This window comes from Lepidothrix coronata, unplaced genomic scaffold (genome assembly GCF_001604755.1).
Source record: "Lepidothrix coronata isolate B3197 unplaced genomic scaffold, Lepidothrix_coronata-1.0 Scaffold6, whole genome shotgun sequence".
Lineage (NCBI taxonomy): Eukaryota > Metazoa > Chordata > Aves > Passeriformes > Pipridae > Lepidothrix > Lepidothrix coronata.
In genome coordinates, this window is record NW_016690186.1 from 5,028,609 (window position 1) to 5,051,606 (window position 22,998).

Genomic DNA, 22,998 nt, shown 5'->3' on the forward strand with positions numbered 1-22,998 from the left:
CTAAGGTAATGTTCATCAGCAAAAGTTTGACCCAAGGCATTATTAAGCCTCTTAGGCCTGTGTTCTGTATCAGAAAAATTCTTCCCAGAGAGCTGTTCTCCATAACAGCAACTGCTTATTGCTCTTGATTTTGCCATAAGCCAAGATCATAAATGCATTTTTAATTGATGTAATGTAAGACTTGGAACTTTTTTGGGGAAAAAAAGAATTACAATTCCTTCAATCATGCTGAAATATTTGTGAGATAATTTTAAATAGGTGTTTTCTATTTCTACATTTTTAATACTTACCATAAACTTATTTCAGACAGGAGCTCTTTAAAAGTCAGGGCATCAATAAAAAGTTGTTAAATGCAAGCTAACTTCCAGTTAGCTAGCATTTTTGCTGAAGCTGTGCTATAAAACTGAATGCAGATGTGAGTATGCACCTGTGTGTCTGTGTATATATTCATGTAACTAACAAAAAGTACATGAATAAAAAAGTCATCTGCTACTTGTCTGCTGCTTACTATACAGCTTAAGTGCTTCTGCAATACTGAAAACACAAGTTTTTCTAGCATGTGAGAACAAGCAAGTGAACTTGCCTGACTGACAGGAAGTAAAATCTGCTCGTGAAGACAGACTCATTGTTCAAGTAAAGGGAAATGGGAAAAGGGGTAATCCAGGCTCCCTTTTAAGTTTGTTTAATAATAAGGTTTTCTTCTGAGAGAATCAAAGATTACATTCACACAGGCTTTTTAATTTGATTGTTTTAACCGAGTTTCTGTATGCAATTTTCCATTTGATTTAATTCTATTTAGTATGATAAATGCTGATTAATCTGAATTTTTTTTCTTTTTCATTTTCATGTATGAAAAACAGAGATGAAAGATTAGCTTCTAGTGACCTGCATCAAAATATAATTTGACTGGAAATGAAATGAATTTGGATTTAGCTGTATCTCTTGGATAGGTTTGCTGCAACAACAAATCTATAAAGTTAAGCTGCCTCTGCTTGAGTGGAAGAGGTTTGTTCAGCTGAGCTGTGAGAAGCTCCTACAGTCTCTGCCCTGTGTCTGACTGGGAGTCAGAGCCATCAGATCCTCAAAATGTAAAGGAATTTAGGATTTTTAAGTAAGATTACTGCAGCAGCTTTTCATGGTTTAATTATTTTATATTAGAGACTGCTGAATGATGCGTTTGGTGAGCTGATTGCTTTTCAGAGAGCATTAAAAGATTTACTTGCTCCCTGTTTCAAACATTTGGAAGTTTTTGCACTGGGATGAAGGGAGCTGTGGAGCAAATCGTGTCTGTCCTCAGGTGCTGGCAGCTCGCTTCCTTGGTAGCTTGGGCTGTGTGGAAGGAATTGTGACAAAACATAATTATTTTGGATTTAAGCTTTGTTGTAACTTGGTCTGCGCTTTGTCTCTCAACTGTGTAAAAGGCAATAAGCACTGTTGGGTTTCCTTAATCGGTAAGTATTAATGGCAAGTATTAATACAGCATTTCCCCCTGCCCTGCTGATGGCACTGGCCTCACTTGGTGCCCACTGCCTGTTCTGGTCCTGGGCTTGCAGCTGCAGTGGGTAGCTGGTGCCCCTCAGGGCAGAGCAAGCAACTCCAGGTGGATGACCCTTCAGATCCTGGTGTCCTGATTTGCCTCAAGGCATCAGCTGCAGCTCAAGTTGAAGCAGACACTGGAAAAAAAAAAATACAGGCAACTTGCGTGCCAGGGCATTCTCCTTTCCTCGACGTACCATTGTGTGACTGTAGCTGCTGGAGTTGCCGTCCATCCTCCACCTTGGTGGGGAAATATCCAAATATCGTATGTCCCAAGGGCAAACAGTTCTGCTTACAATATTACAAATATCACATAAACAGCGTTTGCAGAAAAATTGATTTCTTTTGGATAGTGTGCAGGAGGAATAAGCAGTCATAAAACCCTCCATCCATCAAGGTACCTTTGACTAACAGCCCCAGGGAGGCACTGCCAGCCAGCCCCATGGATGGGCATGGCAGTGAGAGATGATGCCCACCAGCACTGCCATGAGAGGAACTTGGTGTCAAATGGGAGGGACTGGCATTGACCAGACAGTTAAAAATTTCTTGTCAGCATGACTTCAAGTGCTCTGAATTCTGTTGTGATATTCTTCAGTACTGACTACAAAAGCAGGCAGCAGTTTTTTCCTGAGGATCTGCTCAGAAGGATCCCATTGTTTCAGAGCCAGAGACTGGCCTGGCCTGTGCCTGCCACTGCCTCCTGCCACTCCCTGTGCCTGGTGGGGACGGCTGCCATGCTGCCTGTGGAGCTAACAACCCTTTCTACCTGTCATCATCTCCTCTTTGTCAAATTTCCTCCTGTTACCTGGCCCCAGACACAACTCAGTGACAGCTCAGTGCCCCGCAAGCTGGCTCCATGCTCCTCCATGAGCCCTCTTTGCAGAGGCTGATGCTGGAGCTTCAGTGAATCCTCTTGTAGTGTGGATTTTACTTGCTGAGCTGCAATAAAATGTATAAACGTAAACATTTCTTTAAATTTTATTATTTGTGTGCTGTGTAAAAAGTAGCCCAGTATTTATTTAATAGTTCATCTCTTTAATAGTTAATCTCATGGCATTTCTCTGCATCTGAAGGAAAATACCCTGGACAATAATGCTGCCTAATAATATCAAACTGATGAGCAAAGAAATAGCACCCACATTCTCAACCGATACTGTGGCAAAGATCAAGAAATACTGCAAAACTCAAAGTAAGTTATAAATTGCACTAATACTGGCTAATGGATAATGAGATTCCATTTAATGTTGGTAATGTGCAATGTAAGTGTTGTTTCTTAAATAGGATATCTTTGACCATTTAAGCAAGTCTTTAGCAACAAACATTCATGGCCGTGAGTATATTAAAAAAGCCATTTTGTGTATGCTACTGCAGGGTAATGAGAAAGTTCTCAACAATGGGGCGCGCATTAAGGGAGACATCAATATCTTGTTATTAGGTAAGAGCATGTAGAGTTAATAGTGCATTGATAAGTTATTTTATTATCGCCCCTCCTCATCATGCCAGTGTAGTTCTGTTATGCAATATTAGCAAGAAAATAAAAGTCAACCCAGTACAAAGACTCATTTTGCCTTATACAAGAATGTTTGTTAGCGTCTTAGGATCAATTTATTTTATCCTTGGGCACATTTTTACAATTATTTCTGTTTTGTCCCACACTTCCCTATTTACTTGACATCTGTTCCATGTTTCTAACTAGTGCCAGCATGATGTGCAATAGAGTCTAATCCTGCACTGCTCAGTCGGGCGAGACACCCACTGATTCCACGAATGGGCTTCAGTTTATCGCTCAAGTTGATAGAACTATTCTACTTCTATCACTTGTAGTCATGGTAGCTGTTCAGTTGTGACTTCATTTCTAAATGCTTTGTTTTCAGTACCATAATTGAGTTACATTAGCTGCCTACACTAACCTGCTACATAACAGCTCCTGGCAGAGGTGTCAGCTTCCTTACATAAATCAAGCTCTTTGTTTCTGTACAGAGTTTCAATCAAATATTTGATAGCTTGCTTTAAATAGAGATTATCCTAAAACAATAATCCTTTTCAAATCGTCCTGTTAGAGTATGTCTCTTCTCTCCTCAGGAGAGCAATTTGAAATGCCTGCTCTACACTGCAACACTGTGGCATTTTAACCACATCAGTACAGGTGGGATCTGCTATCCAAAAACCCCTTGTCAAAAGCATTTGCTCAGCACCTAAACTGCTGTGAACCCAAATATAGCACACGTGGAGCCACAGAAATTCAAAGCAGTTGTATAAAGGCACTCAATGACATGCTAATGGATCTGCTGTGCTTTACAATCCAAAGGACTGTCTATTAAAGCTTTAATAAAGCCAGAAATTGGTCCCTTAAGAAAATGCAAAGCTAGCATGGACATAGGCAAGCTTCTTTGAAATTTGGAATGAGATCTGAAATTAAAAAAGAAAAAAAAAGAAAAAAAAAAGATTTATTCTGGGAGGATTCTAAAACAAGAACTCTTAAGGAAAGTGTATTGCGAGTGTTTCTATCTCATTTATTGAAATAGAATTTCTAAGGATGTCTTTAGTACCCACCTGTGATGCAGTATTGTCTAGAGGAGTGTTAGATCTGTAATAATAGTGTAGTAATATAAACTTTTCATTAAGAAAACAGATTTGGTTCTTTTATATATATATATATATTTATCTACTTATATTTTTTAACACTCTTGACCTTAGAAATGCCAGCTTCTGTTTCTTTTCTTTCCAGTTTGAGACTGAAATGAACAATTGCAATCCTTACATGCCAATATTGTTGGTGTAACCTTACAACTAGTTAAGCAATTTAGAAGCTATTAGTGGTGTAAGATTTCCAAGTTTGCAAGGACTCAGGAGCATTCTGGATGGTAAATGTTGGAAAAAACAAATTAAAATTCTATAATCAGAACCTGTCACCCTTGGGAACTTTAAGGCTCAAGAACAAGAACATTTTTCTAATACTTTGTCTTCTTTCAATTGCCTGAACCTTTGCTTTTGGAGATGCTGGTGAAGCATATCAGGCTCCTCTGCCTGGAATAACGAAAGGTGTTTATTTGATTTGTTCACAATTTTCTCCTGTTAAACTAAAGCTGAACATTACACCTTATGACATCTATATGGAAGCTGTGTTTTTTAATAATGTACAAAATAAAAGGCTGCAAGCTTAGGGGAAAAAATGTATTAAAGATGTTACAAGGTATTTACAAGGTTTAAATGAATGTTTTAAATTTTGAAAGTTTTGATCTTCGTTACTTGAAATCAGGAAAAACTCTTGACGCTTCTCAACATACCTGCAACACTGTCGAAGGTATCTTCCTCTTTTTACAGTGAAGGAGCTTAGAAAACACTCAATAAAAAGTATTTACTACAGAGATCAAGTAGTAGCATATAAAAGCTGGGTGTAAGTGCCCTTCAGCTGCTGGCAAACTGTGATTTTTGATACCACGACCCCAGGCTTCCTGGGATTTAACAAGATCAGGGTTAGCATCCTCTGACCCATCAGCGGAGACTCCTGATACTCCTGCTTCTACCACCTTCATCCAGCTAATGAGATCTGCCTGCCAACAGTGTTGAGGCCAACAGCTGTTGGAATTTGGGGGCCAGTGAGGTAGAAGCATCTCATCAACAACTGTAGCCGTGGCAGAGCAGCACTGGTAGAGGCCCTGGGTTTGCTCTCACCAAGTCGTGTGTCCCTTGTTGTGACAGCTGGACTAAATGACACCACTGGGGCAGCAAAACACCAGACCAGCAAACAGGTGCTGGTGGGTTGCCTTTTCTCAATCTGATTTGACAGCAATTTACTCTGTGCTCTTACTTAAGCCTCCTAATAATCCTTATTTGACTCTTTCCAATAAATGGGGAAAATGATTTCCCATTTCCCAGGAGTATTGGGGCACTTAGTTGTAAAAATACTTTTTAGGAGGTTGGACATTCATCACATTCAAGTTCATTCCTGCCAGAGCTTAAAAGTACCAGGATTTGGTGGCTATCCCTAACACCCAGCTCAGAGGTCTGGACCTGCATCCTGCAGTCCCTGGGTCTGAAGGAGGTGACCATGATGCTCCTCCTGCCCGTTCTTTTGCACGTCCATGGAGGGGAGTCAGGGCTCTGACTACTGGGACCCACATTTGCCCTTCCATAAAACTTTTGTGCTGCTCACATGTATTTTCATGGAGTTGCTGTGTTGTTAAATATCACTGAAGTGTGAAGTTTAATGACAATCTAGACCCTTAGGAGTCCATGGCTACATCTTACATAGTGACCCTTGAGAGAGAAGTCCAAAAAATATTTTGATTTCACCAGTTGCTGCTTAAATTTCAAATATTTTCAGCACCTCTTGTGACAAAACCAAAGTGGAAGGGGACGGAGAGTTTACTGCACTCCTGTTTAATAAACTAAAGGAAATTATGCACTCAGAGATACTGAACCAGTTATTCAGCATAATTTAATCATTCACATATATGCTGAATAAAATGGCAGTAAAGAAAGGTCAGGGATTCTCTACTGCTTATTAGGCTATTTAGTTTTTTCCAGTGTTTCAAAAGCAGTGTGTAAAAGGCTTTGGCCCTACGATTGAAAATGGCAGAGTGGTCTGCTTTCCCCTTTAAGAGGTGATCTTTGTAATGCAAAATATTCCCTAAACCACTTCCACCTTCAGCAGGGGGTTGCCAGGAAGGCAGTTGACAGCAGCTGTAAATGCTGATTAAGAAACTGATGCTCAGCCTTGCATTTCCAAAGATATCAAACTTTCCATCTTTCGAGCTCTAAAACCCTCCTGCTGCGTGAAGGGCCCCGCGCCCCCGGCTGCACACTGTGCACCCATGTGTGCATCAGCAAGCACCCATGTACTCGAGCTCCTGCAGCCCAGCCCATCAGGGGGGTGAGTAACAAAGCCTCAAAAATGCTTTCTTTGTCATGTAATAAGAAGTAGGAAAGTGTTTTATAGCTGAATAATATTTGTGGAATGGGAAAAAAGTAATTTTAACCCACCCAGTCATAGTCCTCCAGATCACTGAGATACTGTGGGAAAAAAGTGAGAAAGCAAGTACACAAGTAAGGCTGACCACAGCCAATCTGAGAATGATCTGACATGCCTGAAAGTGGTTTGGGCAATATGGATATAAATCAAGGCAAGTGGAAGCCAAGATAACTTGCTTTTAGGAAAACAAGTGGCACAACTCAATCTAGGCACTCAGACATGATGATGGCATAAAGAAAAGTATTTTTGTTATTCTCTCAGCACAAAGAGTGGAGTGGCTTGTTCCTTTGAAGCATAGGGAGAAAAGGTAAATAAACCTCTATTCCTGCTTTCCTCACATTTCACTTCAGAAATGCCTTAGAGGCTGCTGGGACTACATTCAAAATGGTTGCAACTGCGGCTATTTGCATTTCTCAGAAACTCAAATTTCTTCTAAAGCTCAAGATTCCCTCTTGGGGGGAAGGTAGTTGCCATCCAGTGCTCTACAGGTCTTTCATGGACAGGGTGTAGCCAGTGGGGAGGTTTGATGTCAACCACGTTGCTAATGCAGTCACTCCCACCATGTGACCTCGTGGGGACCTGGACAGGAAAGCCAGTGTGGGGCAGAGTGCCGGGATGGGCCCCGTTTTTCCTGGCAAGCAGGATTGGGTGTGGGATTGAGAGGATAAGGGAGGAGGATAAATATATCTGGTCTTCAGTGTCTATGTGAAACAGAGTTGGTCTCCACCAGTTTCTCCAGCAAATCCTCCAAGGCAAGAACCACTTTTATTTATTACTCCTGGCTGCAGCCTATGCAGGGACGAGCTCTCCGTAGGGACACAGGAGATACCAACCCTGGCTTTGTCCCCAGCATTCCCCACCACGGAAGGAGTTATGTTTCCAAGTTTTTCTTCAGTCTTCCAACTCCCAGTGGCGAAGTCTGTTCTGTGTGACGCTTGTGCCAGCACAGCCTCCACATTACCCTGAATGCCAGTTTCCCAGACCTTCTCCCAAGGGAGAGAGCTGCCCAAAGAGGCTCTGCAGCCCTGTGGCTTGGGCAGCTGGAGGTCTCACGGTGCTTGTAAGTGAGAGATGTGGGCATTGCTATAAGGTAATGGAAATAGGTTTAAAAAGAACACGTAGAGACAATTGGTCTTGCTGTGAGCTGGCAACCTGTGAAAAGCAGAGCAAACAGGAGGGCTGCTAAGTAGGGGAAATCTGCTTGGGAGACATGGCCTATAGTCTGCCATGCAGAGGCCCATAGTAAGTATTTGCTATCTCGATTTAATTTTCTTTTTTTCTCCTTAGAACTTTTTTTTCCCTTAAGGAAATTCATAGTCTTATCCCAGCAGCTTTTCTTTTTCCATTTCTCTTAATCACACCTGTTGAGACTTAAGTATGATCATTATTCTTTTGGCCAAGGCAAACCTTTAATTTTCTTTTTCTCTCCTTACCTCCAGCTTAACCTGACAAATCTTTCCTGGTGACGAAGGCATGACAACAGCACCCAGAATGAAACCTGACTCTTCTGAGGAGCAACAGAGATTCCTACCACAGTTAATAAACAAATTTTATTAAACAACCTAGTAACTACCAAACTTAATAAGCTAATAGCTTGCTTAACAAACCAAACTGGAGTTGCAATGTTATTTCTATGTGATTTATAATGCTCTCTTCTGAACAAGCAAATATCATTTACATGAGTGAAAGCTGCCTCCAAGCCCAAGTGTTCACAACGTGATGAGAAGGATGAAAAAAAAAAAAAGCAATCAGAGATGGAGCGAGAGATGTGCTGTTGGCAGGATTTGATCTGGCTTTTTGAAGCATAGCCTTCATGGATCCAGATGGTGTTAAAATAAAAATATCAAGGGTAAATGCACATATACAGAACTCTAGCAGAAGAAGGTGGCTAGTTCTAGTTACATATTAGCAACTGCTAAGCAGAAAGGCTATAATTAAGAAGTTAATCAAAATGTTCCATCAAATTGTTTAGAGATAAGATTCAAATCTGATAAAGAGCACACAATTCTTTTTTTCCCATGAGTATTGCATTGGAAGAGTGACCATGTTTATGTATTGTAGGAATTAGCATTGCAACCTTGGGAAACAATAAGGTTTGATTTTGCTCTTTTAAGTTCCAGACATTCAAGTTGAGCTTCTTTGATGATATTTTGTTTTCATAGCAGCTGAATTCAAAGGCAGACATCAAGCATGGACTTTTTCATCTTGAGTGGAAGGAGTTTAGGAATTTGTGAGCAAAGGAAATGGGAACTTGAATGTAAACCTGTCTGCAACCTTTATGATACCAGTTAGAATGTAAGTATGGCCAGTCTTCGCAAGCGAAGATTTGGGAAAGGTCATTAACCCTTCGAGCCTGCGCAGTGGATTTTTTAGGTGAGACACAGCGTGCGCTGAACTGAGCCCACCCTTTAATCCTGAGGTTCATCTGCCGGGGCCGAGCAAGCTTGGACAGTGGCAGTGAGGTCCTCAGAACGTAGGTTTGTTTAGAGTGACCTTCTCTTAGATGGATTGCCTTACAGGGCTGACGAGTTCCATCTGCCCGGGGGGCTGGGAATCGAACCCAGGTCGCAGCAGTGAAAGTGCTGCACCCTAACCACTAGACCACCAGGTAATAATCTGTATGATTTGTTGTGGTAATTGTTTTTTCTCCGTTCATTCTATTGATGCTCAAAAAGGGGAGTGAGCAGCCACATGGAATCTGTCTGCTGCAAGAAATTTATAATCTTCTTGCACAAAACAAATTATTAAAACTCAACTTTAGAGCTGTATTCTTTAATAAACTCGAATATATGTAGTTGAAGGAAATAAACGATCACCACATGTTTAATTTCTTCATAATTTCATAACACAGAGCAAAATACAGATATTTTGCCTTTACTGCATCATATACTAAAAAAGTCTCTAAGCAATAACTCTAGATTTGAAGAACAACAACTGACTGTTCAGAAAAGGCAGTTTAATTAATTCTTGTCCATATGAGACATGATTATCTGTACTACTGGCACTTGAAAATGTAGTCCACATAAACAGGAGAATTAAGATCCAATTGGTGCGAATCAAAGGTAAAAAAGGAGAAATACTACTTCTGCATTCTGACCCACACCTAAAGAAAATGACAAGTCATGACCCCAGCCCTGCACCCTGGAACTGTGTCTGCCTGGCACTGGGGATACGAGACACCTGACACACTCAGCTGAAATAGGAGAGCTGATGTCTAAGATCAGTTCCTTTTTTGCATTGAGACAATGTAGAGCCAGTTAGATTATTAGACTCGGTTATTTGTTACTTGTGCAAAAGCTAGACTGAGCAAGTTGATCTGTGTGATACAATAGCAGTGAAATTGGTCTAGTTTTTCTATATCAGGAATATGAGGCTGTGCATACTGTTAGCACAGATAGTAGATGACTCGCCTGAAAAATTTTCTGCAATGCTGAGATTCTTGAAGAAAAATCCAAGAGGAACAACAGCCCAATATTTTATTTTTTTTGTGTGTGATTAGTATTCCAAACCTGAGCCACGGACTTGAATGCTGAGGTTAGTTCAGTTTAGTTTAGTTTAGTTTTAAGTCCATATTGGGACTGCTGATAGACTCAGCAGTGGGGAATGAGCCATGAACACAGCTCTAAATACAATGTGCACACACTATGCTGGGTCCAGCTGTACGGCTATTCTGGAGCCCAGAAAAGACGGAGCAGAGAAGAACATTCACTTAGGCCTGGGTCTTTGCCAGGGGTGAGAGATCTGCATTTGAATGAGGAACAGGAGCAGGGCAGGCAACCCATGGGGTCAATATCCACAGCCCAAGCCCTTGTCCTGAATATTTTGTGGAAACCCAATAACAGGCTTCTTACACGAGTCCTGATGTGTACAATGTGAAATGTGCCTGAGCAGGGATGCAGGCAGAGTAAATCCTTGTTGCAAATTTTACCCTGAATCACTACAGTGTGAGAAGGACAGGAAAGATAATTGGAATGGTGCAGATTTAACAGTGGTGAGGTTTACTATCATACTAGTACCTCAGTGGTTTCACAGAGAGATCTTTGTATTCCAAATTTTTAGTAAAATTTTCTGTGAATAAATCTCCTCCAGGAAAGTAAAGTACACACCCAGGCTGCAGGCCCATGTATGGCTCTTTGACCGTCCAACACAGTATCTGATCTGTGATAAATATCGATATTATCCATAAATGTGTCAAATGTACATCTCCAAAATTAAGCTGTTTCATTATAAATAATAAATGCAGCCCTAACAACTATGTAGGAAAATCTTGGTAAAGCAGGGGAGTCACCTCCAGAGGAAAGCTGCAGGGCCCAGGTTGTTCAATCCTTCCTGCTGTTTTTACAAGAGGTGACCATTACTGAGGCATTGCAACTTTAACCAGTTAAATTACAAATCCAAGTAAAACATCTACTCCTAAAGAAGAAAACTTAAGTTGAAATGCTTCATTTCCTAAACCACATATGTGCTTGAAACCTCTCACCTCCTTTCTTCTCAGAAAAATACCATCACTCTAAGTCATTTGTGCTACAGCTTTTTAAGAAAAATTTATTTGTTCAGGAGCTTGGGCCAGTAGTATAACTTCTGTGATAAACAATAAAGTGCAATACTGAATCTGATGCTGGACTTCCTGGGTAATTTTTCTGCATTGTAAATTCAAAAAAAATTATTTTCCTCTTGACTATTTTTAGGTCAGTTAATGACATTAATAAAATGTCAGTCTCTTTTAGCTCTATGAAATTTACACATCTCGGAAAAGTGAGTCATTCACACTGACTGGGAGATTAGTTTTAAGTTATACTCTTCACTGATTTCTGTTTGAAATGAAGAAACAGAAGCTTAAGAGGTTTTTTTGCCATGGAAGTTTAACATTTCAGGATATACCCTATGGAATATTTATCTTGCACGATGTATTGAAATTGTAATATTGCTCTGTGTATTAAGCTCTCTTCTGATGAAAGCACAGGTAAGTATTTATGTCATCTCATGTAATCTGGATTTCAAAAATATAAGTGATCTCTGTGGTCACAAATCTGGTAGTTCACATTTGAAATTGTGAAATGCTCACTGTTTATAATGTTAAGGATTTTAGCCAGGGTTGAATTTATGAACAGTCTCATTTTTGTCTTCTTAACTCCATGTAAATCTATGTGCATATCTTAGTTGAAGGCACATTTGGAGGATTATTTGCATGAAATCTGCTGATGAAGATGTGTGGAAATAGGAAAGTTATTTTAAGACAGCTATAGTAGGGTATTTTCCTCTTCAGGATGCTTGTTAGCTCTGACAAATCTTTGTTAATTTTGTCTGGCTGTTTTCATGAATCTTAGGATTCCAACAAAAGCTAATAAAACCAGCTATGAATGCTTTAAATATAACTACATTTCAGAGAATATCAATCAGAGAAGGACTACATATGTGATGTTGATACAGAAGCAAGCATACACATTTGTTGCTTTGCGCTGTGCAATAGCATCCAGAGGAAGACTTGCTCCCTCATCAAATTTCCATACATTTGAACTGCTCTTGCCCAGAGTTAAGGTAAATTGCATGACAAATGTTAAGATCACCAATACCCAATCCAGGGAATCAAAGTAACTGCTGACCTTTGAATGTGAACACATTCATATACCAGTCTACCAACCATCTGGTGTGACCTGACATTTCTATTACTGGCACTCCGGTCTCTCACAGCTTCCCTCCAAAATACCACAAATGTGATGATTTATGCCCATGGCAACTGCCATTTTTCTCTGCAAAGTGTCCTCAGGGAAGTACACTTTTCTTCCTCTGGGCCTTTTATTTCCATGATTACTTTTTTCTCTAAATCCTGCTTGTCAGGGTTGTTAAGGAAGCCACCATATCTCTCAGACCCAGGATCCCGTCTCCTCCACCAACATGCCCAGCCAGAAACATTCTGAGGTGATCTCTACATACCAGTCCCAAGGATACAACTGCTGCTCCTCTTCCTGCTTGCAGGTCTGGCCAGTAGCAAGGTTGTGTGTGTATCCAAGAGACACACTGACACACACACAGAGGGGTCCCTAAAGCAGCTGGCTGTACAGACTGCTGCACACACACAGAGCAGCATGGGTGGCACAGCCCATCTATAATGATACCCAAACTCACACAGGGGCAGACAGCCCTGTCTTCCTCCCTTCAATTCGAATGGAGGTTCTCTGGTGAAAATATGTGTGCCCCCATTCTCCACATCCATACATACACCCACATTCACAGTCCCCTTGAATGTTAGCATTGCCTCTAAACCTGTTTAGTACCCATGCCTGGGAGACCTTTCAGTGGTATACAAATCACCTCCTACTTGCCAGATAGAGCAATGTGATGCTTGCTAGTGAAACAGATGCATACACTCACAGAATCATCACGTAGGCACTCCTGTGAATATCAGCATGGGCTCTCAGCCTGTCTAATATCCACGCCTGGACCCTGGAGTCCTCCACTCTAACTACTGGCTCTGACCAAGTCCTCCAGATGTGGAAATGTTTCCTCCAAGTCACCAGCTAGTCCAGCTTGAAGTTTGCTAGTGAATCATGCATACACAGAGGATTAAATTCATGAAAGAAATATTAACACACACAGGTGTCTGCAGTTGTCAGCACTTAGACCTCTTACACACCCACCTTACACAACCTGATCCGTCCAGCTGTTGCCACCCACACCTACAGCCCTGGTGCCCATGGCCTCCTCTCCAGTTGCTGACACTTGGACCTTTCAATACACATACAAAACACACACACCAGCCCCTCCAGTCCTGATCTTTAGACCTACAAGCCCTATGGCCCACAACCCTCCACTTAGTGGCACACAGACCCTTGCACGCCAGTCACTCCATGTGCTAGTACCCAGATTCATGATCCCTAAGACCTGCGGTCTCCTGTGGTCATTGGCACACAGATTTCTTTTGCAGGTTGGTCTCTCCGACTGCTGGCCCCATTTTGCCCCACTTTTCTTTGGATCCTTTAGTCCTTCCTCTAAACATCCCATAGTCATTTTTACATAAGTCCACAAGCCTTTTCGGATAGCTCCCAAGCAGCCCCAATTTTCCAATAATACTCATGTTAATCATGTTTTTCCCTTCCTATCAGTTAATGACTGTTGTTCAGGTTGACATTCTTGAAGGTTCTGCCTGAGAAGTTCCTTTAAAGGACCATCAATCAGGGGATGAAGCATTCTGGATCCTCATAGGTTGTGACTTCCTCATTAATGTTTGTCTGTCTGTGAGGTTCATTTATCACTTTTCTCATTACTTGTTATTTCTTTTATAGTGAGTAGATCACAACCAAATAACTTCATGACCCAAATGCTTCCACACTCCAAATACTCTCGCACTACTGACTGACAGCTGTAGCAGGACTCAGAAACACAGGGTACCCTGTGAATACAGAGTCCAGCTCCCCTTTATTATAAATATCTGTATAATGATAATATAGCAAACCTAGACTTTGCTGTACTGATTCAAAGTCAGGATGCAGTTTTACACATTTTGTTCATGTTCAGGTAGACTTGAAGGACTGGGCAGGCGTTTCACAAAACATAGTTCCTTTTTTCTCCATTGCATGATGATACACGACACTGTCAGACACTTCACTGACTTCAGCACAGTATTTTATCTGATGATGAATTATTTTCCAGACTTTAAAAACCTTTATTGTGATGGTTGAGATAAAAAGAGCAGAAAGAATGATGACGTAGTTGTGGTTTTGCAGTGATGTTCATCTTGTGTCTTTGATGCTTATTTGCATTATCTTCAGAAGGATGTTTTAGTCTAAGTGGGGAAAAAAAAAAACAAAACAAACCCACATCTTAAAAGTGTGTAGGGAAGGGAAATATGTGTATAATATAAGAGCATTACTTGCAAACAAACCAAAACTATTTATTGGAAGGTCATGAAGTAACAGTGTCAAGTATCTGACATTGCACAGTGGTACTGCAACTCGATGGGATATCACACAAAGAGTATCAGTGCAAAATTAAAATGGAATTCTACTGTCTGGAAGGTCATTCCTCTTCAATTTGCTTACAAAATTTCTCCTGTGCCCTGTTAGTCCCTCTAAGCTATGTCACTCTTGCTATTTCCAAGATAAGCCCCTATTTAAACTGAGAGTCCATGCGTCTTGGACTGTATGAAATTTCCTGTGAAAATCTGCCCAAACATTGCTGCTATGCACTACAAGGCATTTCTGATCCAGTCATTCAGATAGTTTTAACGTGTTGTCTTCTTTTACCTCTCCCTAAGTCATGATTTCCATGGCTAGTCTGTTCCTTGCATAAAAAATGGCCTTTGAATAGGATAAATTATTTTTAGATTTGCTTTTTATTTTGGCATTTTGGGCTGGAACTTTTAGCACTATATCCAGGTGTTTTAAGGGGGGATCTTCAGCACAAAAGGCAGTAATAGATGAAATACAATTCTACCAAGCAGAAAATATGGTTTAATCACAAATTGAAAATGAGCCCCTTGACACTCTCCCACTCAAAGTAGGCTGCCATTGGGGCAGTATGGAGGTGCTGAGGGGAGGAAGACAAGATTTGAATTAAGGGGCTTTTTGCTGTAAATTAATAGCACTTAATGGACCTTTTCAATTCCTAAACTGGAGTCCTTAGATTACAAAAATGTTTCATCTTCCCATTTACTTCTTACTGAATTTGATTGTTTACTTTTTAGTGAATATAAGTATGTGTGTATTTGTTGAAATAGGCAAAATACTTACTTCTCCCAGAGTCAAGCTCTCTCTATTTTCCTTTACTTTTCTGTATTTCTTTTTAAGGCACACTGCAGTTGTGATAGTGACAATAAGCATTACAACAAATACAGCTACGGTTGAAGAAACAGCTATTATAATATTTTCTTGAGCTGAGCCTTTCTTTTCACACTTTTCTCCCATGTACCACCAGCCATCACCTGCTGGACATCTAGAAAGTAAAAGAACAGACATATGTTATCACCTAAAGATTAAAGGTATGAAAAAGTCTACTTCAGAAAACATCTCTGCATCTCTGATGCAGTTTCTATATCCCAATGCATGATGAAGTTATCTTTAAATGGACTTCTATTCAAAGCTGTCTTGAGTGGCCCATTGTCCTTACACATTTGGATGTGCTTCTTTCAGCTTCCTGCTGTTTCACAGGTCATGCCTTCAAAGAGAGCCTTTGCCAAAAAACCCAAGTGCCTTCCTGATACTCTTGCCTGCTTAATGCTTGACTGCAGCTGATCTATACAGCTGCTTCTACTGAATGGTAGTACTCTCAAGGCTTCTCTGACCAGACAGCAGGTGAGGCAAAACTTAGCTGCAGGGACTTCCCAGTTCAATGCCTGAGCTAGCCAAAGCTGTTCCCACCACATTCCCCTTTCCCTGCTCAGTGCTTCTCCACTGAGATGTGGTATATTCTGATCAGACCACGAATTCTGATTCATTGCCACGAAGGGCTTATTTTCAAATTTAAAGAACTTTTATGAGCTGCCTCTGCTCTACCCCAAGAAGCAGGTAAAAAAAAGAAATTAACATCCTAGCAGTCATCTGGTTTAAGGACTGAAAACAACCTCCAGGCTTTGATTCCATCACCTTATCCAGCACCACAGTCAGCTCTGAAACATTTTATAATGAGCACATAAGGGTCCAAATTATCTGACTGAAGAAAAAAATATATGTGCAGTACTACTGAGTCCACACCTGCCCCTATCTTTCTAACCTTGGTTATTCCTTAAGTATTGATTTTCTAGTTCCCGTCTAAGCCATTTATTCAGAAGTACCCTCAACCCTGGAAATTAGTCCATTTGCAGCACACTGCAAAGATACCAGCTGCTAGGGGGTGATTCACCTTGAACAGACTTCTGTCCCACTCATTTCCCAGTAAAAAATCTGGAGCGGAGACTGACTGCTGGTCACACACTTCTGTAGGATGGAAAGTAGGTTGCAAAGGCACTAAAGGCACTAAAGCTTTGAATAGCCTAGAGATGTCATAAAATAAATGTTCTCTTTCCATAATTCTGAAATCAGGCATAACGGTATATTTTTTTTTGTCTTTTTGGAACAGCTTCTTGCCATTTACTCATATTTGTGACCTGCTTGTGCTGAGTTGCACAAGAATTGTTTTTTAAAGGTTTCTAAATGGGGAGATACAATTCTTAATGAGCCAGCCTAGATCTTGTGGCTCGGCCTTTAGAGGTTTGCCTCACAGCACTCCCCCAGTCTACTTGCCCCAGCACATCATCACATAAGGTCACTATCTTCAGGCTTAGAGTTTGTTTGAGAGCTGGAACAATGCTAATCAGGCAGGTGGGTTACATAAATGCATCCACAGAGAATTTAATAAAAGTCGATATTAATCTTCTTGCAGGGCAAACAATCTTTTAGCCCTCAGACTTCATTGCTGGTTTCAAAGGCAAGCAACTACACTTTGGTAACTTATGGTCATAATTTGTACTGAACAGTATTTCTGAATCAAATTCTAAAACAATGTCTATGCTGCTTCCTACCTGATAAGCATTAAAATTTTTTTCTGTTGATATGAAAGTTCTTTTCTTTCAACTGCATTTACTTAACTTCTACATTTTGCTATAGGGACTTCTAAGGACTTGGAATAATACATTACTGAAAATAATAAACACACAGGAATTTACAGGAAGGTCAATTGGAGTACTTCAAAATGGTCAAATGCTGAGGTTAGGGGCTTTGCTGCCCAAATTAGTTGTAAGTTTCGTCTCATAGGAGCAGTCGGAAATACTTGCCTTGATCAGCTACAGTCTGTCTTCCATTAGGAAACAAAGATTTATTTTACTAGAAACTTTCATTACTCATCCTAGAATTGCATTTGGGAATGAATAAAGGCAGTTACCTGCACACTGGTGCTCTATCTACCATGACACAGACACCATCATTTTCACAAGGGTTATTTGGACAGAAAAACGGGCCCTCTGGCTCTGGCTCTTCTGTGGCCATGGGCTCAGTGTTGATGCCTGGCTTGGTGATGGGAGTAGGGTTGGAGTCAGGTTTGACAGTGGGTGAAACACTCGGCTCAGTTGACAGTAGATGTGATATATCTGCATGATAAACCCACAGGAAATAAGGTCTTTATTTCATGTTATTTTTCTTCTTATTTCAATGATAGTTTCTAATAATAAAGAGCAATGAGCCTGTCCCCAGGTATAATGGATAAACAGTCTTTTTTTACCCTTCAGGAGCATGATGTACTTTGGAAATGTCCTCTAGATTTTTTTCAGAAACAGATAATTTTGTTCAAATTACTCTATTCAAAATAATTTTCACAGTATTAGCATTGGTTTATACACCTTCACATGAGATAAAGGAATTACACCATTCATGTACTTATCCACAAATTTGTTCAAACATATGATTTGGCTTGAGATACAGGCATAATTCAAAAACTGCTCATGTGAAAAGTACGTAATGTGTATTTATACCTACAGCACTAGTGACTTAGTGTATGACACTGTTTACTGCATTGTAAAGAGTATCAGTTAAGTTGACATACCTTCCATTGTTAAAAGTATATAGACACCATCGTCTTTAATAAAGTTGCGGCTTCTAAGTCTCTCATGAGTTAAAAATGACCCTGTTCCAAGTCCTGGACCTCTCCAGAATTCAGTTCCATTGGGAAAAGTTGCTAGGGATCCCACTTTATCTGGCCTATCCCAAAAATAATTTGATGAGGAATCTGGAAAAAAAAAAGAAAAAAAAAAGATAAAAAGAATGTGAACTGCAAGACCAGTCTGGATTGGTCTCTCAGTAGAAATCACAATTGCCTGAGATTCCACACTGATAAGATACACAAGACAATGGGGATCTTCAATTCTTCGGTTTAGCCTGATGCATTGAGAAAAGAACCTGTGGGAGAAGAGGATACTGGAGAGCTAGTTGACAACCTGCTGTATTTTATTTTTAGTTCTTTAAAGTGTAGTGGGTAAGAAGATAAGTAGCACATGAATCATCTGCAAAATGAGTTAATGCAGTGCCTCTCAAAAAAAGAGGATCCCTTGCAGTAGGTGTAGGGCACTTGAACAACCTGAACAATCACAGATTACTGATGCCTGCTCCATCAAACCCTGCTCTAAATCTCAAAGCTGAGCCTAATTGTCTGTGAAAGTATCTGTCAGAGGGGGAAGAAACTGCCTGCTCCAACATCTCTCTGGTCAGAGAAAGGGTACATGCTACAAGGCTTTTCTTGGGAATCTGAAACTATTTGCAATATATGAATAAAACAAGGGAGAAGGAGCAGAGTGCAAATAGACTGCATGTCCACAGAGTCAGGGAAGGAAAAGGACTAAGCACTATGGCCATAACAGCAGAAAGTGCAGGGAAAATGTCAAACATTTATGGAGGACCTGGTGTGGTGCATCTTTCATTTACAGGGAGGATATTTAGTCTTTCTAGATTACCTTCTTTGCTTTCACATAGAGTCAGTACCGTAGAAAAATGAATGTAAAACATACCATTTTTAAAATAATACTGTGGACTAGACATTTTTTGTCTATAATGTTACAGTCTGAAAGCCCAGGAAACCAATTCAGTGGTGGAGGTGGTTTCTCTTGGCAAAATCTCTCTCTCTCTAGAGATTCCTATCATTTCTCAGAGTTATATTTTACCTCAACTGCCTCCTTTCCAAGTTATTGTGGACAATCGCCCCTTATCTTCTCACACCTTGAACAAGCACAGATTATGTAATATGAATCAGTACTTTGTCCATCTGGAGATTTGTGCTGACACCACTGTACCTTTAACAAGGAGGGCGGGGATTTGTTTAATAGCTGCACTTTTATCTGGTATGAACTTTGTGTATTGTTAATTCAGTATTTTTCTTTTCAAGCCTTCTGGAAAGCTTCCATTCTAATTAAAACAGATATGAATGCATCCTTACAGAGTATATGAAAGAAACTTTAGGAATAGACCATTCACCTGTTGGATGCAAATCACCTTTGAAATCCAGGGTCCCAGCTTCACTTGTTCGTAAGTTCAATTTTTTCTTGTCTGTGGATCAATTATATTGTTGCTGCAAGCAAATGAAGCATTCCAGAAAAAGCTGCACTAATTTACACAAAGAGAAGATGTGACTTCTTGTCTTTTGGTTGTGTTTTACATGTATTGAGCGGCCTGTCTTATTTTAACTAACCTGATAATTGCAGGGGGTCTATTGTTATACTCCTTTGGTTTGACATCCGTTGACGAATATCAGGATGCTGGTCTAGCAGAATCATGGTACCTTGTTGCCATGCACAGGGCCATTGCAAATGATCATCATTTGCTCCAGAAATCAAGTACAAGTATATTCCCAAATTAAATGGGTTATCAGTGGTACCATTTACATACAAGCCGACCTGGAAAGCATATCCTTTACTAGAGTAAAAAGGTGGACTGTATATTTTTCCTGCTTCCCCTGCTGAACCAGTGTTGAGGAGATGTGTGAAATTTCTGATATGCCAGACATGGTGGGGACACTGAGTTTCTGATAAGTTGATGTCGTCAATAGAGAGGCCTCCATTTGATAAGCCACTTCCTCTCACGCCTTGAAACACAACACGGAATTTACTTGTGACATTCAAAGAAACATGATGGAGCTGCCAGTAAGTCTCAGGTGAACCTGAAAAACAAGGGTAGAGGTTTCTGAGTCAGCAGTACAGTTAAACACTGCACAGGTCTATGGACCCTACACCAACACTGTGTAAGAATTTCTCACTTTCATTGGCACTGATGTGACGGAATATTTCTTCTGTAGATGTTACTTTTTCAGTGCAAGACCATATTTTCTCAATACAATTTTTTAACACATTTAATATGCATAATAGCATTTTAATTTGAGTGAAAACATTGTTGATGGGTTTTAAAACCACTCTTTCTTTTAAATGTTTCAAGAAAATTGCATTAAATTAGTCCAGATGTTGTAATAATGAAATGCACAAAAATGTCTGTCACCTGTACTATTAAAAAGAAAAAATTCAGAACAAGTTATATTCAAACAACTGAACAACAACATGTCTCAACAAAAAAAAATGCTTCAGAGGATTCTGGGAGCCTAGAACTACAATACTGGTTCAGTCATTTGTTTTTGTGTATTTAAATGGCTTATGGGAAGCTTGCCTATACAGAAGCACTATTCACCCATTGAATGATTAATGGTACTAAGTTCGAATTAAAGGCAGTTTCAAAACCTACTTCATGTGATAAAACCTCACTGCAAGTCTGATGCTGCGTCCAAAAGTGCCTGCACTAGCAAATTCCACTTGACTTCAAGAGCAGTGTACACAAAGGCAAAGACCTCCACACAGGGGCCTTGTGAGGCCGATGAAAGTAGAACGCCCTTTGTTAAAAGTATGTGCAGCAAAACAGTTTCTTTTGCTGTCTGGTTTACGTTCATCTGCACAGAAGACAAGACTTCAGGGAATAAGCAGCGCCAGTCCCAGGTAGAGAACTCACGCGTCACTCTCCTAACAATCCTAAACACAACACAATGGATCTAAAATATGAGTCTTAATTTCTTGACATTTTTCATTTACCATTATGATTAGGAGGAAAAAAAATAAACCCAGAAATAATAAGAAAAGCACCCCACTGTTTTCCATGAAATTGCCTTCTGCGTAAACTAAAGGTTTTCTGAACTGCACACATTATATGCGAGACTGGGATTTCTGACTCATGTTCAATGAGCAGATCAGCTACTGTGCTGCATAATGGCCCACCCCCACAGCCTTCCCTGCTCCTGGCTGAAGGCATCCACAGCTGCCACAGACCAGCAGGAAGGGTTCAGGGCTCGTCCCTCAGCCCCTCAAGGGTGGTGGTTCAGTGCAAACCCATGAGCAGCTCAGCCAGGGTGTCAGATCACGGCTGGAGGGGGCTGTAGTGTCACTGTCTTTTCCAGGCTGTTGACTGAGTTGGTGAGGGTAACTTCTCACATGAGAGAAGTGAAACAGCTTGAGGGGAAAATGATCTTAAACAATTCCTGAAAGTTTTGCCAGAAACTGTCAAAATAAGGTGCCTGTTTGGACACACATATGAGATAGGAAACTTTAAAGGAAACCATGGGTTTGAGAAAGCAGGAATGGGAGATGGGACCTAATATACATGAAAGAGTATTTGTGAGGAAGGATGAAGTGTGGCTTTAAAGTAGGGTTTGAAAGAGTTTGGAGGGTTCATACTGATTTGAAACCTACATCTGCCTCAGCAGCCCTGACTTTATGGAATAAGCAGTGCCAATCCCAGGTACAGAACCCATCCTACTAAGGATGCTGATAGCAAGCACAGAGGGGTGGTGGTGAAACACTAAGGGTGAAGAAAAGAGTGGAAAAAGGAAAGAAAAACAGGAACCAGCAGCAGCTGAGCCTAAAGGAACAAAAAGAGACTGAAGAGTGGACTTGATACCTACTTAGTAAAAGACCTTGCTCAGACTCTTATGTTACCAAAACACTGAACCAGGTGTAGCTGCAATGGAGACCAAGTAATAGTTAAATATTTGAGAAAGTAATTTAATCATAAGGCGACTTTGGCAATTCTAGCTTAAAGAGTTCTTTTCCATTAACTGACCTTAACTGCTCATTCTGTAGGCCACAGGCTCCTAAAGCCCCAAAAATTTAATTTTCTTCAAACTACAACTCAAATCATGATCTGTTGCCCATATATTTCAGTTAAGTAATGTCAAACCTTGTTTAAAAATAATTTAAATTTTATTTATCTTTCTTAAACTTGCATATTAAGTATTCCAGGGCACTTATGCTTTCCATTTCTTTATCATAACTTTCTTATTAATTGCAATTTACTCTTAATACTCTAATTTCATCTGTTGCTACTGCAATTCTAGAACAGTTATAATGACTGCTCATGGAATTCTATCTATTTTTGTGAGAAAGCTATATTGATAACACAAGAGTTTGAAATTTGTGGTAATTTATTATATGATAGGGAAACAGCTGACTGAGGATCCATCAGGTATAATTTCACCAGCAAGAAATCAATTACATAGATAGAAAAAAAGCCAAAGAACAACACTAGGAAATGAGTGACTTTGCTACAATATTTTGCCCCAGTACTTTTAAAAATATTGAATATAGAATAAACAAAACAAAACAAAAAAAAAAGCAATTTTATTCCATACCTTTTATCTCTTCAATGAATCTCAAAGTGCCATTCGGATGGGCTGAAGTGTACTCCCTGACCAAGATGTGCAACCGGTCGCTTTCATGACCACTGTTATATAAATAGAATTGTAAGCACTGAAAGCCTCTTTTGGGATAAAAAAGTCGGCTCTCCAGGAGAGCTGTGCTTGCTTCTGCTCCAGCACTGGTGTTGAAATGCATGAAGTAGCCAGAATCTGCCAAAAGTCAATGAGAAATGAATGGTAGAGTTGAGAGAAAACAAAATTTTCCTGGCTCACTGGTTTTCCTAACACCATGTTATAAGAACACTAGAAGACATGATCAGGTCACAGTTAGGTATATCCTATGCTAATCCTTTGACTGAGGA

The 22,998-nt window shown here is 40.1% G+C and overlaps 1 protein-coding gene across 2 annotated transcripts in view; it reads right to left on the minus strand.

The window, feature by feature from the left end:
* Positions 1-14,226: 14,226 nt before the first annotated feature.
* MEP1B (meprin A subunit beta) overlaps positions 14,227-22,998 on the minus strand; it is a 27,907-nt gene continuing 19,135 nt past the window's right edge. For both annotated transcript variants that reach the window (XM_017830726.1, XM_017830735.1), the window contains 6 exons: positions 22,631-22,846; positions 19,658-20,125; positions 18,023-18,205; positions 17,366-17,570; positions 15,241-15,442; positions 14,227-14,294 (listed from right to left, as the gene is read on the minus strand). In XM_017830726.1, the coding sequence (XP_017686215.1) occupies positions 14,277-14,294; positions 15,241-15,442; positions 17,366-17,570; positions 18,023-18,205; positions 19,658-20,125; positions 22,631-22,846 (1,292 nt within the window). In that variant the 3' untranslated portion in view covers positions 14,227-14,276. The remainder of the gene's footprint in view (positions 14,295-15,240; positions 15,443-17,365; positions 17,571-18,022; positions 18,206-19,657; positions 20,126-22,630; positions 22,847-22,998) is intronic.